Here is a 19804-nt window from a genome sequence, read left to right as displayed (position 1 = left end):
GGTACAGGCAGCTGATGAAGTTTCAACCAAGTTCTGCTGCTTGTTGCAATTGGGAGAAAGTCCTTTGTTGATTAAGTAATTCTCTTATGCACTATAATATCTGTAACCCGGGCATGGACACTTACTTGACCTGTTGCCATTTTCTCCCTTGGCCATACAACCTCTTCAGTCACTTTGATGAGTTGCCCTTTTTACTTCAGTGTGTTTTGCAAGCCTTGCCTGTTGCCTGAGAGTGAGCTGTGGGGCTTTCTGATTTCCTTGGCGTGCCTTTGGACCTCGGCCTGGTCCCAGGCTTCTCGTGGTTATGGCACTAATCAGCCAGCATCATCACACTGCTCTTAGGGGCTTTGGGAGTGTTTTGATCAAGAGGACCATGGGGTGACTTGGTTCTAGTTCTTGGTTACTTGGAGAGTAACTGAATGAGAAACAGTCTCAATGATGCTTTCATTAGACAAATACCATATGATCTTGTTTATAAGTAGAATCTCATGAACAAAATTACTAATGACCAAAATAGAATCAGAGGCATAGAAACATGGAACAGACGGACAGCTGTAAGAGCAGAGTGGGGCAGTGGAGACTGGTTGAGAGAAAGTGAAGGGATTAGAAAAAGAAGATACATGCATGACTCATGGACGTGGACAACGGTGTGGGAAGTGACTGTTGGGAATGGGGGCCGAGCTGGGTGGAAGGGGGCAAAGGGGGAAAAATTGGGACAACTATAATAGCATAAACAATAAAGTACTTTTAAAAATGATGCTTCCACTAAAAAAACCCTTCCATTTGGGCACTGAATATAGTTTTAGAGGCATTTTTCCTCTTTCACCAGTTTTTGACTTCTCCCTTGTCCTTTAGCCATAGCTGCCACCTCCGGGAGGTCACAGAATGAAGGGAACTCTGGACAGAAGCAGGGCACTTCAGCAGATATATCTGTGCAGTGGATCAGTGATGGAAATAAACTTTTGCCTGATACCTGATTGATGCTCTTGACAACCCTGTACTTCCCCCGCCTCATGATTTTTTACACCAGTGTTATTAACTCCATTACATAGGTGAAGAAACTGAGACTAGTGAGATGAAGAGGTATTTTTCCACTCAAGATTTAAGTGGCATCATCCTCAGAGTCTAGATTCCATGCCCTTGCCCCATACCATCTTGTTTCTCAGAACAAATCATGCCCCTTATTTTTTCATGTCCTCAGACATTTTGTTTTTTATTTTTTCAATATCTTGTATTAGTTTCAGGTGTCCAGCTTAGTGGCTAGACAATCACATACTTTACATAGTGTTCCCCTCAATATTTCTAGTACCTGACTGGGTCCAACCATAATTATTACAATATTATTGAGTGTATTCCCTATGCTTTACATCCCCATGACTGTTTTGTTTCATTTGTGTCTTCAAGTTCTTCATATATGGTGCAGGACCCAGATATCAAGGCCTCAGATGTTGAATTAATGATTTAGTGCCCCACCCCCAATATCACCTCTCCTGGTATTCAAGAACACTCAGGGCTAATGGAAGGTACTGCAGAATTTGGGTAGAAACACAGGTAGCTTTGGAATGAAGTGGATCTAGAATATCTCAAGGCTGCCGAAGGCTAGGAGACTCGAGTGAGAAAGATAAGGGCAGAAGAGGAATTTATGCCGCTTTCAATATTTTAGCATGTGGTATTATTTCACCTTCTTACAGAAGTTTGCTCTCTGTAATGAGTCTGTCTCTTCTTCGTTGTAACCAGCCTACTCAACATTTCTGTGGTGGTTTCTTATCTCTGTCTCCATATCTTTCTCCATGGTGGTTCCTTCCTTCTGAGGATGAACCAGGACCCTTCCCTGAGGAAGCTGGGTTATTCTAGAATTTTCTTCTGACTTTTCTGACCCTTCATTTTGCTTTGGGCTCCCATTCTTCCTTCCCTTCAGATTGTCTGATCTTTCAAGCTGATTGTTCCCATTACCTGTTCCACCTCAGGTAACTGTACTTCCCCAACCTCATGATTTCCACACCAGTAAGTGAGAACACATGACTAAAACCTGCGCCAAAATAAGGGTAAGAGTCACAGGTTGAGGGGCTATTGTTTAGGTAGAGTTCATTAAGTACCTGCTTCTTGGATGTCCTTTAAGCATTTGACTCTTGATAGCTTCTTTCAGATTTCCCCAAGTTGTATATTTAGTGGCCCGGTGACCTTCTGACTGCTCACGGCATTGCATAGGTGTGTTTAATATTGTTAATATTAACTTTAATATTGTTAAGCCAAATTTGATTGTGATGGAAATTAGTCACTGAAGGCAACACCAAATGTGGGTCAAAGGCAATCACATGTTAACCAATAAACTCTTTAAAAATGAATCCCCATATATGACATTTCCATTATATTACTAGGAAGCGATGAGAGAGTGTCAAAGTCAATTATACATGTTCTTTCTATCATCCATCATTTGAGTTCTCCATGGTCTTGCTAGCCTTGATTGGGTCTTCCATGGGATGTGACTAGACTGATCTTCAATCATCATTTGGTGGAACAGTTTTGTCAAGAAGTCAGGAGTTTTGTTTTTTAAAAAGCATTTTGTTGCCATGTTTTATAACTCTTAGGCTAGTCTTTTCCTGAAGGAGTCAATAAGTCTCAGCAAGATACTATTATTGTCAAATGGAAAGTGGTTGAACAGGATCCTGGGAATTGTGGAGCACCCGCTACGTGGGGAGCCATGGGGGCCTCAGAATTAGTGTAAATAGTGTAGAATATGTTTAGTCCTCCAAGAGCTTGTTATAGAGTGAGCTCAGCCCCTCAGTGTGGTCTTCCTCAGCTCTGGGTGGCCCCAGTGCCTGGTTTACTGTGCTTGGTTTAGACACTGTGAGAACTGAAACTACCAAGTAGATATTTTTCTTCTAGCTTCTCAAAAAAGAACACTTACATCAGCTAATCAGTGCCTTCTTTCCTGATAGAAAATTACCCATGGAAGCAAGTGATCAAAATAGTTACCATTTAAACAACATAGAAGCAGATTCGTAGACACAGAGAACGAACTGACAGCTGTCGGGGGGTAGGGGGGGGCTGGGTGAAATCGGTAAAAGGATTAAGCAAAAAACAAGCAAACAAACACCCGTGACACAGATACCAGCATGGTGAATACCAGAGGGAAAGGAGAGTGGAGGAGTTAGAAGAGGGTAAAGCCAGAATAAATGGTGATGGAAGGAGGCTAGAGTTTGGGAGGTGAATACAAAATACAATATACAGATGATGTATTATAGAATTGTACACTTGAGACTTATATGATTTTATTAACCAATGTCACCCCAACAAATTCAATAGAAATATTTTTTGAAGTAGTTACCATTTATTAAGGTCCTGCTATGTGTCAGGCTCTTCATACACATTATATTTCCATTTCATCCTTACAAGAAATCTCTAGAGGGAGGTGTTATGCTCATTTTGCAGCTGAGGATGCTGAAGCTGAGCGTAAGGATAAGTGGTTTGCCCAGTCAAGTGCAAAAGTTGGCACAGTCTTTAGTCTCTCTTGGTTCCCTGACTCCTAGATTCTCTATCGCGCCTCAGATCATGGTTTCTTGGTTGTGTGGTTTCCAAAGATAGGTTATTTAAACACAACCTTCACATGTAAATTGCACCAAAGCCCAATTTCAAAATGTGCAAAAGCATCATATTTAATATTTCCAATGTGCCACAGTAGGCTTTATTGTTTATCAAAGTGGGCTCGGGTGCGTGTGGAGGAGGTGCTGGTGACATACTAAGAGGTGATGCAGAAGTCATTGGTCCTGAAATTCTACATTCCAGTCGGAAAACACAAAGGGCATAATCTGAGATCTCCAGATGTTAACATTTCCAGTGTTCCTGTTGACTCTTTGATTTTGTACAGGTAACCTCCTTGGAATGTCACCTGTTATGATACAATCTTGGTGCTCCAAAGCTAAAAATTGGTCTGCCGACTGTTTGGCAAGAAATTCACCATTCATTTTATTATTAGGGGAAGTGAGACTTGGAGGGGGAAGTTGTTCTATAAACTCCCATCGAACTAGAGGCATTCCTCTCAGATTTCACCTAATAAAAAGTTATGATGTATCAAGCAAAGAGTCATTTGTTATTCAACTTTTCTAGTTATTTTTCCCTAAGTAATATGCATTAAAATAGTCATCTTAATATGTTTTGGATTCTGTTTTTATTTTCCTTCACCTTAAGTGTTTTCGCTATGTTTCACATAGCCACGTGTATTCAGATTCTGTATTCTCTGATTGCCTTCTTAGCTATGTTGCCCTTAAAACTACCGCTTTCAGACCTGGCTGGGTTGCTCAGTTGGTTGGAGCATCATCCTGTACATCAAAAGGTTGCAGGTTCAATCCCCAGTATGGGAGGAAGCCAATTGATTTTTCTCTTTCTCTCCCTTTCCCTCCTTCTCTCTCCTTCTTTTTCTCTGTCTCTCTCTCTCTCTCTCTCTGTCGCTCTCTCTCACATGTGCATTAAGATTAATAAACATATTCTTGGGTGAGGATGAAAAAAACTACAGCTTTCCTTTCTTCATTTTGTATTGCCATTAAAGTGATGGCAAACAGAGTGTGATGTCAAGTCAATTTACAGGGCTTTTTTCCTGCAGAGATGATTATTCCTGTCCCCGTCACATAATGGTGTGACCTCTCTAACCCAAGAAGAGATAGTAGCGTGGAAACTAGAGAGTTAATTTCGTTTTTAGATCACTTTAGAAATTTGCTTTCTGCATGCAGTTCTTCAATACCAACTCCTTTCTTAGCATGATTTCTCATGTTTCTTTATTAAATATTGTTTTTTTTTTTCAAGGTAACTAAGGACCCCACTAATCAATGAACCTAGCTGCCTGTTTCTCAGACCATATTCTTTTTTTTTTTTCTTTTTGTATTAAACTTATTGGGGTGACGTTGGTTCACAAAGTCAGATAGGTGTCAGGTGCAGAGCTCAACAAAACATCATCTGCATGCTGCGTTGCAGTCTCAGTGCCCCCAGCAAAGTCTCTTTCCATCACCGCTTACCCACCTCTGCTCACCTCCACTTACCAGAGAATCTTTTTTTTTTAATTTCTTTTTTTATTGTTGTTCTATTACAGTTGTCCCAATTTCCCCCCATTACTCTCTACTTCCCTGCCCCCTCATTCCCACAGTCAACGCCTACCCAGTTGTCCATGTCCATGGGTCATTTATACTAGTTCCTTGACCAGACCCTCCCCCGTCCTCCCCCCTTATCCCACCCCCATCCACTGTCAGTCTGTTCCATGTCTCCTAATGAATAAAGCAAACAGTGGAGCCAAGGAGAACCAGAGGCATGGAAACATGGACCAGTGCATATTCTTAACTGGTTGACACGCCACCCTCCCGGAGACTGCCCTGTTTTGACTTTACCGACATTATGTTCTCTTTGTTTTATGCTTCCATTTCTCTTGGTTGCTCTTCAGTTGCCTTAATTGAGTTTTCTTTGGAAGAGGGGCCTTTGATAGGTAATTAGATAATGAGTGTAGAGCTCTCTTGAATGAGATTAGTGCCTTTATAAAATGAGTCTAATAGGTGAACCCCATTGTTGCAGCCATTCCCCGCTGTGCTCAGCATAGTCAGCCTTGAGTTTTAGCTGAACACTCTCTTGGACTCTAGTTGTGCGTGCCCAGCTCTCAGCCAGGCATCTGTACTTGAATGTCCTGCCGTCCCTTCTGTCTTAGTCATCTTGGGCTGCTCTAACAAGTATACCATAGACTGGGTGGCTTAAACAACAGATACTTATTTTTCACAGTTTGGGAAGTCCAAAATCAAGGTGCTGGCACATCCAGTGTTGGTTGAGTGCCTGCTTTCTGGCTTGTAGATGACTATCTTGGTATATCCTCCCGTGGCCAACAGAGGGATCATCTCTCTCATTTCATTTTATAAAGGCACTAAGCTCATTCATGGGAGCTCTAACCACATGACCTAATTAGCTATCAAAGGCCCCTCCTCCAAATATCATCACATTAGGGATTAGGAACTTCAACATGTGAGTTTGGGAGGGACATAAACATTCAGCCCCTAGTACTTTTAATCTCAAAATGTATCATTTTTACCCTAGATCAGTCATACCATCCCATCTAGTTCCCGATTTCCATCCAGGGCATCCTCAGCCTCATGCAGAATGGCAGCAATGTAAATTTCGATCATCTTTTTTTGACAGTCAGCTGTTGAAAGGTCTTCCTCCCTAATTGTTATGTCTTTTCCTTCCGTGCACCCACACCGTTCTGGTGTAGGCCTTTCTGCATCAGGCCTGCGCTGGTGGGTTCCTGCTGGATTTCTCCATCATTCCAGGCTCTCTTACCTTCCCATTCACTTTGTACAGTTCTGCTTGGAAACCTGTCCTGAGTATAACTTTCTCTCAAGTTCAGGATAGAGATGTGAAGGTGACAGACTAACAAGAACCCTTCAGTGCCACACAAATTTCTCCATGATTCTCCTCTAGACTTGGTATCTACCTGACCTCCTCAGAGTCCCCAATTTGCCTCATAAAGAAGCCTCTACAGACCGAAGTACTGATTTTCCTTTTCACAACCCATATGCCTTGTCGTGTGTGTGTGTGTGTGTGTGTAAATACTATTTACATGCCTAGAATATAGCCCTACACTCATTTTCACTTAACTATTTTTCAGAGCCCAGTTTAGGACCAGCTTTTTCCAAAAGTCTTAACGACCTGGCCCTAAATTATTACACATGTCTAAAAGGGTCTATAACTTAGGGTAACTATGTAATTTATCATCCAGATGAGGACACTTTCTGTTTGTTTGTTTGTTTATTTAAATATTCTTTCTTTTAATTGGATTTATTGGGGAAGAACAGGATACTTTTGACCGAGAAAGAGGGTATCATTAATAAAGCCAAGGCAACAGGCATAAACCAGGACTTCCTGGAAATTGGAACAAATATTACCCTGACTATAGCCAATGTGTTTTGTTTCTACTTTCTATTTAGTAGCTTGTATTATTATTAATGTTCTTGTAAGAAGTCTATCATCTAAGCGGCAGGAATTTTTAAAACATGCACTACCTGACTAGTCAGAGGCACTGACCTTTTTCCCTTAGACTGTCAAATAAAAAAGTGATGGCAGCCAACACAGCAATAGCCATCCAGTGTGAATTCCCTGTCTTGAATCATAAATACATAGGTCATATGATGGAGTTGCATCTTATTGGTCACATCACATAATAAGGTTGTGTCTGATTGGTTAATTTTTGGTATCAGGAATCCTTATATACAAGTATAGGCACCTGATTTTTTAAAAAGGCACTTTGGAGCAAAAAGGGTAGGTTATTATTATTATTATTATTACTACTACTACTACTATTATTATTTGTATATCAAACAAAATTATACCTATTTTTTGTCAGACTGGCAAAAAATATATTTTTTGGCGTGCTGTAGAATTTTAGTAATTAGCTTATGTGTGCCATGAGATGAAAAATGTTGAAAATCACTGCTCTTAGCAGTTACATTATTCCTTATACTTCCTAACATTCCCAGAACCTAACATTTTGCCATATGTTTTAGTAGACACTAAATTCTGTTAGTTCATTAGAATGCTGGGAGAAATTGTTACTTAGCAATTTTTACTTTATATTTACAAAGTGGTTTTCCCAAAGAAATTTAGTGTGTCTTTTTTTTTCCCCCCTCTAATTTAGCTTATTGACATGTGCATGCAGAACTGTGGTCCAAGTTTCCAATCTCTGATTGTGAAGAAGGAATTCATTAAAGATAGTCTAGCTAAGCTGCTGAATCCCAAATACAACTTGCCATTAAACATTCAGAATAGAATTTTGAATTTTATTAAGGTAAGCCTCTTGTATGCTTTATGGAATGGTAAACTTCTATGATTAGAGATTTAATGACATACCAATTGGTTTAGTGATCTTTTCCAAACCCGTGATTGAGCCAGAAAGCACTTCACTGTCTTATTTTCTGTGTAATAATACATTTTTATCATTGGACAGTGCCTTTTTTTCCCCTAAAGAATTTGTAGTCATTTTTCCTGCTTTCTGTGTCTATTTTATCTATGTCAGGTAAGAAAGGGAGTGAGATGTATGCTTCATTTTGTGGATATGAAAACTATGTCTAGAGTAGATAACAGACTATTTTCAAAGTTATTTGACAAAATAGCTACTATTTTAGAATATGTCTATTAATTGTCAATTTCATATAATAAAAAACAATCAATTAGTATCTATTCCAGGGTTTCATTAAAATGTTGAGGCATGGGAGTCTGATGATTGAAAATATTTTACATTATTATTCTAGTCTCTGAAAATGTGCAGTTTGTCCTTGGCGTTCAAAAGTAACTTTCTTTTTCTGAGTAAGGTCCCTAATTGTCACTTTCTCATTTCCTGTGACCAGCTTAAGAATTGTGTTTTGTAAAAGACTCATGGACATGGACAACGGGGAGGGATATGATTGCAGGAGAGGGGGTGGGTTGGGTGGGGGAGAGAAATTAGGGGAAAAGGGGACAACTGTAATTGAAAAACTAAAATAAAAAAAAATTTTTTTTAAAGAATTGTGTTTTGTTTTTGCTGTTCTTTTCAGACTTGGTCACAGGGTTTCCCAGGAGGTGTGGATGTAAGTGAAGTGAAAGAAGTGTACCTTGACCTGCTTAAGAAAGGTGTTCACTTTCCGCCTTCCGATGCAGAGGCAGAGACAGCAGGACAAGAGGTAAGAAGTCTCTTCTTTGACTAATGTAAAGTTAGTATATTACATGGATGTTTTCTCATCGAAAGGGAAAATCCTAGCTCTGTTCAACTTAAGCAAAAAGATGAATTTATTAGAAGACTATTGCAGTGTCTCCTAGAATAACTAAATCACGAGCTCATTGGTGTTGGCTGGATCTTTTGAACAACTGTGAACCAAGCACTCAAATGCCATGTTACTTGTCTACTTCTGTATGATCATCAGCTTCATTCCTCTCTCACTGCAGACCATTTTCTTCCACACAGTGGATAACATAGCTTCCAAATTTTCATGTAATAGCTTTAGCTTTTTCAGATTCCAAGTCAAAAAGTCTGGGAGAAGGAAGCTCTCTGAACCAACCCGGCTCCAGAAAGGAATCATTGGCCTATAGTACAGGAGAGGGAAGCTTTCAAAAGAAAGGATGGATGCTAGACAAGGCTGTTTACTTTAGGTAGTCATTTAATATGCTTGTTGTTTATTATTAATACTGTGTCTATGAGAGTTTCTAGATATTCACATGTATTCTCCCATTTGCAAATAATGTTCAAGGGTTTGAACTATGACACTTTGAGCGGCCAGTTATCATTCATCCCCTTTCTATGATTTCTATAATACAAAAACAGTAGTTCTTTCCTTCTGTAGATTGGTGAGTCCTGTCTTGGTGGAATAAGCAATACCAGAAGTCTCCATGGAAGCTTTGTCTGAGGGCCAACTCTTCTGCTTGTGTAGTTATTTGCTTCTGCCCCATTCTTTATCTGCCCATGAGCCTACCCACCATATCTCTTTTGGTTTTTCCTCCAAGGCACAGTATAGTAGTCGTCTAGAATCTTGCTACTTACTCAAAGTGTGATTTGGAGTATAATCTTTGGTCTTTCCTGGACTAAATCAGAATCTCATTTTTGCAAGATTTCCAGGTGATGTTTCTGCATATCTGTATTGAGAAACACTGGCCTCCAGCCTTGTGCTTGGGCTCTCTGCCAAAGGTTGGGAAAGGAGCATTTATTCAGGGAGGTGTTCACTGGTGGAAAAGGAGATGCTTTGCCAGCTGTGGCTTAAAGAGACTCGATTCAAATTAAATTACCATTTGTTTTTAACAACCCAGAAAGAGGATAGCAGTAATCTCTCATGGCAGTTTGTCTTGTAGACCTTTGGTTAAAAAAAACAAACAAACAAAAAAAACACAACATTTTATTACACTTTAAATCAGTTAATAACCATAATAGCCACCTTTTATTGACTGTGTACTCTATGATGGGCATACCATTTGCTTAGTACTGTTTTCAAAATGCCGAGCAGGTTGGACACCGGATGGTGCACTCCGGGCTAACACCCTCTAACCTGGGCTTTGGTTGGGAGAAAGTGATTGAGTCATCTGAATGGAAAAAATTGGGCTGGGGAGTGTTTATGTAAATAATAAATGTTAAATAATACTTTCATGTTTCATATTGATAGATGACTCAGATCTCATCAAATCCACCAACATCTGTTCCTACTGCACCAGCTCTTTCTTCTGTAATTGTTCCCAAGAATATGACTATTACATTGGTCCCAGAACAGGTAACAATAGCAACAGCTAAATTTATTGATGACTTTTTCTAAGTTCTAAGCAGTTAGTATGCAGTTTATCCTTTTTAACAGTGTTATGAGGTGAGGATGCATTGTTACCCTCATTTTGCAGAGGAGGGGCCTGGAGCTTAGTGATACTGTGTGACTTACAATGGTTCAATTCTAAGTGAACTTAATCCCATGGATTCTCTCTGGCCCTAAAGCCCGAGCTCTTCACATTTCTGCTTGGCTAGTAGCTTTTGTGTCTCTGTGGAGGTTGGGCTGTGAAATGGATCTTGTGTCAACTAGCTCATTTTTATTGTTTTTGATAGGACTGTCCAAACACGATTTCAGAAACCTCAGTAAGCAGTAGCCTTATCACTAGTATTCACTGTGCTAACTGAATTACACTTACTTGTTTGTCTATATGTATTTCTCAAAGGTCCAGATGAGCAATGCTTATACAGGGTGGGGCAAAAGTAAGCTAATGGTTCTTCCTATGAAAAAGAATACAATAATTAATAAATAATAATGCAATAAACTCTGTGCTTCGTGTACTCACAGTTGTGAACCTACTTTTGCCCCATCTTGTGTGAAGATCTTTTCTCTCCTCCTTTAAGGGAACTATCATTGAAGAATTGGTATTAGTTTTATTCAGCATTATATAAAAATCCATGCGGTTAATTTCTCTTAGAATTTAATCTAGGAATGAGAAAAAAGAGTGTTTCTCTCTTGATTACTCTTTTGCTAATACCATGAGAACTGTAACACCTTTATTGATTTTTTTTCCCCCCATTGGTTGCCAAGAAACACAGATTAACATTTTCCATTCTGTTGGGTCTCTGGTAGAGGCACCCTCCCTCTTCTCCATATTGTACGTGATCTGATTTTTCTACCTTTATTTTTAACGTTTCTAGAGCATATTTTTGGATTTATTACAAGAGATCTCTTTTTCTAAGCTTATCTTTTCAGTACATATTTTTTGCCTTTTTTTTTATTGTTGTTCTTTTACAGTTGTCCCAATTTTTCCCCCTACAAGACATCTTTAAGTCCTTTTAGGTGATGGTTTACACATTTGTAAAATGTATAAATATATTTTTTATTAAAACAGAAAATTGAAAATATTAAATTTTACAAAAACAATTTCTCCTCCAGTAAGTGTCCGCTAGGAGAAGGAAGCAATGTAGCCGTTCTTTATGTGTGACACGTACTGACTGGTGGCTGTGTTGCTCCCCACAGATCGGAAAGTTGCTCAGTGAGTTGGATATGGTGAAGATGAATGTGAAGGTGATGTCCGCCATATTGATGGAGAATATTCCTGGATCTGAAAACCATGAAGACATAGAGCTTCTGCAGGTGGAATATAATTTCTGGGCAATCAGTCCAAGTGTCTTTTAAAATTATTCTCTAAACTTAGAGCCTTAGAGGTGGAAGGCACCTTCACATTGTCTATCAAGTCCATTCTCCTGCGTCCTCAATTGATTTTTAAACTTAGCAAAAAATAAAAAAAGATGCAAGAGGGACTTTTTCAGAAATGTAAAAGTAATTTAGACATGCTCCTTGCCCTTTTGCAATGAATAATTTACCTAATTTAATCCTTAATAGCCTTGCTCATATACAATCTCTTATTAGTCGCTAACAGTGTTAAATGTGTAAAGAAAGTTGCCTCTATATTCAGCCATTCAACAAACATCGAGTAACTGCAATGTGGTAAAGGACTCAGAAATGTGGAGGCTGTCCTGGCCCTTAAGGAACTTATGTCTAGTGAACACACTGGTCTTATAAACCACGGTTTAATGGCATGTTATAGATGCTAGGATAGAAATTTGTTTCTCATGCGGTGGGATGAGGGTCGGGAGCAAGGTGTTTGGAAAGGTTCAGAGGAAGACAGTACTCAGGCTGGAGGAAAAAGTGGGCAGTGCACGCAGCCCTCTGTGAGCAGGAGACGGCACCATAAGCAGCTAGTTCATTGTCACTGGAGCAGTGGCCCTCCCAGACCCTTTGCTATGTCTGTAAGTCCATGCCCGTTACCTTTTCCCTCTAATGGTTTGTTCTGATTATCAATTTTAAGTTTTAACATACTAATTTTAGAAGCAGTTGGAACAAAAATCAGTTTATAAATCTTGCTTCCCCAGTAAGTTAAGAACCTTATTCTATGTCTACTTCTCTCAGATTCCAATTAGATTTTTCTTTGTTATCTTTCCTTTAATTTCCTAGGGCATTAGTAAATAACATTTTTCTTAATCGTTGCTTCTTAGGGAAACAAATTGTAAAAATTTCCTCGCCCAACAGTGCTTTTTGTTTCTTCATAGATGTGCTTCCTCCTTTTATCTTTCCAAGGACAGGAATTATTTTTAAGGATGCTCTTGCACGTTCTCTATGGATTTTCCCTTTTGGGGTGCAGAGTCTTTTGTTCATCACTTCTTTCACTTGTGTTCCTCACGTATCTGGCTGTATTGCTGATGGGGAGCTCATTTTTGCTTTCCGTTTTGTGGCGGTTGGTCTGCATTCTCCGCGGCTCGGCTCTTGCACACCGAGGCGAAGATGCGGTTGCTGTAGCTTGTGCTTGATACTGTTTTCCGAGTACGTGGGACTGGCCTTGGGTGATGCTGAGTGGGATATCTTTGTAGCCTGTTTTCTGAGTTGTATGCTTTCTACTTTCTCTGAATGCTCTCAGCAACTGGAAATAATTCCCTATGTTTCTGTCTCAAGCATGGCTCCCACCTAAAACCAGATACCTTGTCTCAGCTGTCTAGTCTCACATTGGCAGAGAGGCATGAACAGGCGTTGTCTGGCCTGGTTGTTTCACGGCAGGACCTCAGCCAAGCCGTCTAGCAGCTGCCCCTCGTGCCATCTTATTCTGCCTCTGCCATCTCCAGGCACAGAGCATCCTGCCTTGGTCTCACGTTCTGCAGCAGAGCACACGGTGGGCAGTCTTGGACGTCCTCTAGTGCAGGAACCAGCAACTTGGCCGGTGGGCCACATGCAGGCCTCCGTCTGTTTTGGTGTTGTCTGTGAACTCAGAATAGTTTTCATGTTTTTAAAAGACTATTGAAAGAGAGAGAGAGATCATTTCTCCAGCTATATGTCTGCAAACTTAACTCCAGGGACCACTCGGGAGTAAGCCATACCTCTAAGGAACTCCGCTCCGCGTCCTCCCATTATTAATGGGTTTGAGTTCGTGGTGTCTGTCAGGCACTTAGGGATGAGAAGAGAATTTAAAAGCACAGCGTGGGAGGGTCAAGTTCCTGGTGAAGACTGCTAAGTTCTGGTCTTTACAGGTTATTGAGGGCCTTTTATGCCATGCCAGAGTGAGGTTAACCCACATGGTGGAAGGAAGCCATCTGAAGGACTGTGTAGTCAGATACAGTGTTAGAAAGATGCCTCTAGTGACAGTGACATGATACATTCTGGGCAAGCAGGAAAAATCTCTAGGACACAGTTTAAGACAGCATTTTCTATTCACCTTCTGCTACAGTCTAATGGGGAAATGACATCTGTGGTCAAGTAAGTTTACAAAACCAATTGCCTACTTTATTCTTCCCCTTGGAGGTTCATAAAACCCATTCGTGTAGGAGAGGCTTTAAGAGTCTGTGTTTAATCCAACACTTAGAAACTAATTTAACTGAAGAATCCCCATTTGTTGAGTATCTGTTAATATCCCACAGAACATCAGAGTAATGTACCTTGAGAGAAACCAATCAGAATTTTACATCAGTGGCATTAAGTATATTACCTTTAGAATATTTTCCTTAGGAACACTGTACAATTTTGCTAAGGATTCTTGGGGTTGTTGGCCTTGGGCTAGTCATTTACTGTCATGGGACTTAGTTTATGGATGTGTAAAAGGAAGAGTTCAGATGATACTCAATAAACAAAAATTATATCCTATTTACATAGGAGGTTAAAATTAATTATTAGAGTTGCACTCTAGTATTCTTTTTTAACAATCCACAATGGAAGCCTTTTACAGATATAAACTTTGTGACTTGTGATGTTTAACAGTGTGTTAAACTAAAATGTAAAATTAAATATCTAAGTAAAAGGGTATGTGGCAGATATTTTTCAAAAATTGCCACCCTCCATTTAAATATGTGAATCCAGTTTTATGGCTTAGGCCGTCCTGGGGTACACTGCGATGGCTTTTTCTGTCAGTCTTTGGGTGCAGATGTTTGATTGAGTTTTTCAAGGATAATGCTCATTTGTTGGTTGCTGTTTTGATGCCGGAGCTCAGGGCTGTGTGTTGCCTTGAATAGTAAAGAGACTTGGGTTGTAAATCAACATTAGAATACTGCTCATGGCCAACTCAAGTTGAATGCGTTCTGGCATCAGATCAGCTTGTTTACAGAGCCTATTGAATATGTAACTTTATTTTTCTTTCTATGCTTTTCCTTAAAAACACTGGACATCTGGTGTGGGGAGTGCTATTCTTAAATTCTTTTGACAAATATTTAATTTTTTTTTTGTAATCTAAATAACCCTATAAAGAAAACTATTTCTCTGCTCACAACTCTTCTGACACCTTTGTGTGAGTTTTTTTTTTTTTTTCCCTCAGTTAAACAGTTCTGACATTAGCTATGCAGAGTTAGCACAGACTCCACAGATTAAGGGCTCAGTCCCACAAGATTACCCGCCACTTCAGACACCAATCACAAGTAGTATGCCCACAGGTTACTCACACTTCTGTCTCACTGGGCTACAAAATCAGGGGCTCCCACACCCTCTTCTCAGGCTCAATAATTTGCTAGAATGGCTCCCAGTATCCAGAGAAATACTTGACTCCTCCTGTTACTGGTTTATTACAAAGGATGCAGTTGAAAGCCGGATGAAGAGGTACATAGGGCTAGGTCTGGATGGATCAGGAGCTTCTGTCCCCACAGAATTGGGGTTTACAACCCTCCTGGAACCTGGATGTGTTCGCTGACTCAGGAGCTCTCAGAACGCCAAGTTTTTGGAGAGATTCCATTATGTAGGCATGGTTGATTTAGTCACTGGCCATTGGTGATTGAAGCAATCCCCAGCCCCTCTCCTCTCCTCGGAGGTCAGGACTGGGTGAAAGTGCCCGCCCTCTGATCACAAGGTTGGTCTTTCTGGCAACAAGCGTCCCCTCTTCCAAGAGTCACCTCATTAGCATAAACTCTAGTAAGGTTGAAGGGAGCTTATTATGAATGACAAAATGCTCTTCACTTCTGCCACTCAAAATTCCAAGGGTTTTTGAATGTCTATGCTAGGAACTGGAGTTGAAGACCAAATCTGCATTTCTTATATCACACTATTCTATCTCACTACTGTCAGTCTGAAAGAATTGGTGAAATCTTCTATGGAAACAGAGGACAAGGAGCCTACCTGATACAAGGATGTTAAAAATGAAGTCAGCAAAGATAGATTATGGAGAAATGAAGTAATTCTTTAGTACTTTTTCAGGGGTTCTCTCACATCTATCTGAACCTCCACATAATGTTATCTCCCTGCCTAGCTTTCTCCATGGAACCCAAGGCTCTTTTGGGAGCTTTGGCATGAGCCTGGCTGAGACATCAAGGTGGAAGGCAGTGAGGGCTCACTGGCATTGAGCATCCCAAGGGCATAGTCTCAGGATAGGAGTGCATCTGTGAAGAAGTAATAAAAGTATTTGAAGGTAGCTTTGTGAGTTGTGAAACATACATCTACTTCTTTCTCCAAAACGAGCTAATCACCACAGTTTTTTTAAGCTCATGAAAATAATAAACATATCTCCTCTTTGTTCCCCAAATCTCAGTGAAATAACAGAAGAAATAGGAAAATACGAGTAAACTCCCCCGGATTATGGAAGGGCCGAGACAGATCATCAGGAGACCAGAATAGTGAGGAGATTCAGTGTCCCATAATGTAGGTGAGATCAGACTAGTGGAGGAACCCACACAGCCTCACCAGGCAAAAGAGACCCTTCCAAAGTGACTTTCTCCAGAAGAAGCCATACAGACCCCAAAGTCAGAGTAAAATTGCATGGGCCTTGGATACACACATGAAGATGAAAACAGCTGCTAACTTTAGGAGCAGGGAATTTCCGGTGTGGCTGTTGTTGACCAAAGAATGTCTAGCCTATACAAAAGTATTATAAGAGTTTATTTGAGGCAAAATTTTGAAGACATGCCCAGAAACAAAATCTTAACAGATTGAGAAAATGCTTCAGAGAATGGCAGTTTTCTGGTTTCTTTCCTGCATTTAGAATCAAAGGAGAAAATGTAAGGAAAGTACATGAAATGCATTGGTAGTAGATTAACAAGGTGGGCAAAAAATATAGCAGGGAAATCAGTAGGAATGGATACAAAGCAAAATGGAGAAATGATTCTTTTACATTGGTGGGTACAGGGTGGTTAATAACAGTTACGCTATATAGAGATGGTATTCAGGAAATAAGATAACAATGAAGGATTCTGTGGTCTAGAAAAGAAAATTGCTCTGATGTTTCAAAGGTGTTATCCTAGATGCAATAAGAACAATGGACAGAGCTCACTTCAGGTCAAGGTTGACCTTTGCTAAAGAAGCTAGAGGCCTGGGATGGGACTGCCCGCTGTGGCCTGCCCAGTTAGGAATGATCAGACCCTTCTCTGTGGTCCCTGTGGCCATTGAGCTTGTCAGGCCTGCTATGTGTCCCCCTAAGCTTGTCAGGTTTGTTACATAGACCCTCTTTTGTTCACACTGTAAAGGACAGAGAAAAAGGACTGTCCTCCAATTAATTGGGGGTTTCCAAGGAGCCTCACCAGTCAGGAGGAGAAGGACCAGCATTCACTAGGGACTTTAAACTTGGAAGGCAGGGAGTCTCATTCCTAGCAATGATGATGCAATAAGGCTGTTAGAATTCTCAGGAAAAATACTTATTTTCCTTCTCTTCCTGAAAGTCAAGGCTGAGACACCGTTTTCCTTTTTGGTTATAGAGTGAAAAGAAACCTTTGGTTTTCTACTGTTCATACCAGCACTACCCGGACCAGTTCTCCTACACCGGCTGGCTGGCCAACCATACGTCTCAGTTCTGACACTGGCTACCTGGAGTTAACATCAGATTCCACAGGGTCAGGGCGCAGCCCCCACAGACTGCCCCTTCAGATGCTCACTGCAGGGCTGGGCCTTCTGTACTTCTGACCAGCCAGCTATAGATCAGGAGTTTCCTAAACCTCCTGGGGTTTGATAATTTGCCGGAATGACTCATAGAATGCAAGGGAACTCGTATATTTACTGATTTATTATAAAGGATATTACACAGGATACAAGTGACTAAGCAGATGAAGAGGTCCAGAAGGGTTCTGCCCCCATGGAGTTGGGGTGCACCGCCCTCCTGCCCCATGAAGAGCTATGGGGCTCTTCAAACCCCATAGTTTATGTACTTTTATGGAGGTGTAGGGGATCAGAACAGGCCTCCCCCAAAATGTGCCACTTTGGCACATGAATTGTTTTGAGCTGAAGGCCAATCAAGACCTTGTAGACTCATGAGAAGCTTTTACCTGTCCCTTAAAAAATATAAATTAGGGGTCTTGCCCATAATAAGTCATTAACTGGAGATAATGTTTTATGACCTATCTCAAGGGCAAGGGAAACATCTGATTACTGAATATCTGCTCTTATCCACAGCCCATGTTCTTCTCCTGGGTCTGACCATATGGGCCACCTTCCTATTTCTCGGAATTTCTCGGACACCCTGAGTTCATTCTGTCTGGGGAACTGTTTTCAGCCTTGACTCCCATGCCACCCTGTCTTCTAATGGCCAGTTTTTTTTCATCATTCCAATCTGGGATGTCTTTTCTGACTCCCTACTCTGTAGTCAGCCACTTTCCTGTCACAGTGTGGATTTCATTCTCCAGCTAGCACTCTGGCACTTTTCTTGAATTTTTGTTCAGCTGCTTTGTCTATTAGGATGGGAGCTCCACAAGGCCTGCCTTCTCTACTGCTCAAGTTCTGGCTCCCAGAGCAAGCCCCTGGTATGATGTAATCACTCAATAAAAATATCTTTAATATGTTCATGGATTGTACCTAGATTTTATGTGGTTTAAAATTAAAATCTTTGCTGTTGATATGAGTTAAGAGACTTGACCTTCATTTACTTTTTTCAGTTAGATGGCTGCTTGCCTAGATAACATTATTAACAATTCATACTGTCTCTTCTAATTAGAATTAATACAAGGATGTTTTTCCAGAAGCTGTTCCCTTTGTTTGATCGATTTGTCTATTCTTGTGTTGCTATTTACTATTTTAATTATAATACTTTGCATTTTCATATCTTATAGGGCTTATCAGTTATTAAATGGATAGTGTGCTCAGTTTGGGTCATTTGAAGAGTTTAGTCAATGTACTATTTAGTGAGATATCACAGGATTCAGAGGAATGACAGGAGGTAGTTCAGTACCCTGGGCTATTTACTGACATCCCTCAATAGGCAAGAGGGGACTTTGGCCAGAACCCAAAAGAAAAAATCAAGTGGAAAAGGCAGCCTTGAGCATAGTGGTGCTTTTGGTGAAAGAAATGAAAGGAATAAATATCTAGACCTCACTATCCTCCCTTCTCCCATTTCCTGCCCGTGTCCTGTTGCTGAACCCAGTCAGAAGGGAGAGGGCAGGGGACCTGGGGACGTGTTCCAGGCCAGTCCCCAGGGCACAGAGCAGGGCGAAGAGGGTGGACAGTGCATCTGAGGACAAAGAAAGGTATTCAGCACATAGAAGAAATCTCTACTCAAAAATTCCTTGGCCTGTCTTGTGTAGACGCTTTGCCACTGATCATTATCTTAATGCAATTTATTAACATTTCAACCAACCTCTAAACTTGGAATTGCTTCCTGTTTTGTCTATTGGTACTGACCTCCTAGCAGCGGTTCCAGCTTGTTGCCTTACATCCGATATCCAGTGCCCTTACTTGGAATCCCCAGTCTGTTCTCCAATCCATGCCCAACAATTAGATCTTGTTAGACTAGTAGGCAGTGAAACTATTTTGCATAGTAAACACCTTTCCCCGCACTATATTGCTTGTGGACTACGAACTTCATTACAGGGGTTGTGGCGGGGAAGGGGGAGAACGAGACTGGATTTTTTTTTTTTTACTTGCCATAGTGGAGTACAGTACAAAGGTTCTGAGGCTGCATTCAATCTAATAAGTCTTGTGATGAGTTAAGAGTGTCTGCTCTGGTCACAGGAATGAAATGTTGCTGCATGTGTTCTTGGCGTTTGCTTTCTTGGCCTTGTACACTTGGCTTTGGATCACCTTACTCTGACCTTGAATAGCTGACTTTCCCTGCTACCTCCCATTTTACTCTTTCTTATCTTGTTTTTTCCCAGCCCCAGGAGGACAATGAAAGAATAGAATGTTTTGATCTTCTGCAGAATGAAGTGAGCTCTGATTTTGAAAGTATGACCTAGAGAAAACCTTACTCTTAACTTATTAGAGATGTTTAAAATCATGTGAATATAAAACTTGATCCTGTGAGAGTAATTTATAAGCAGTTGAGGGAAAAAAAAAACTGAGAAGAAAATAAAAAGTCATCCTCCCCAATCACTCTTACTTTCTTTACTATTCAGAAGCTTGTATGTAATTAAGAG

The 19804-nt window shown here is 40.5% G+C and overlaps 1 protein-coding gene across 3 annotated transcripts in view; it reads left to right on the top strand.

The window, feature by feature from the left end:
- TOM1L1 (target of myb1 like 1 membrane trafficking protein) overlaps positions 1-19804 on the top strand; it is a 50362-nt gene that overhangs the window by 5151 nt on the left and 25407 nt on the right. The window contains exons 4-7 of one of the 3 annotated variants that reach the window (XM_090257354.1): positions 7664-7813; positions 8559-8684; positions 10152-10256; positions 11484-11600. In XM_090257354.1, the coding sequence (XP_090113480.1) occupies positions 7664-7813; positions 8559-8684; positions 10152-10256; positions 11484-11600 (498 nt within the window). The remainder of the gene's footprint in view (positions 1-7663; positions 7814-8558; positions 8685-10151; positions 10257-11483; positions 11601-19804) is intronic. The other 2 variants (XM_090257357.1, XM_090257356.1) reach the window with 2 other exon arrangements.

This window comes from Furipterus horrens, unplaced genomic scaffold (assembly GCF_987537825.1).
Source record: "Furipterus horrens unplaced genomic scaffold, mFurHor1.1.pri manual_scaffold_11, whole genome shotgun sequence".
NCBI classification, from domain to species: domain Eukaryota; kingdom Metazoa; phylum Chordata; class Mammalia; order Chiroptera; family Furipteridae; genus Furipterus; species Furipterus horrens.
Note: the sequence above shows the minus strand (reverse complement) of the source record. Positions and strands in the feature narration are given on the sequence as shown.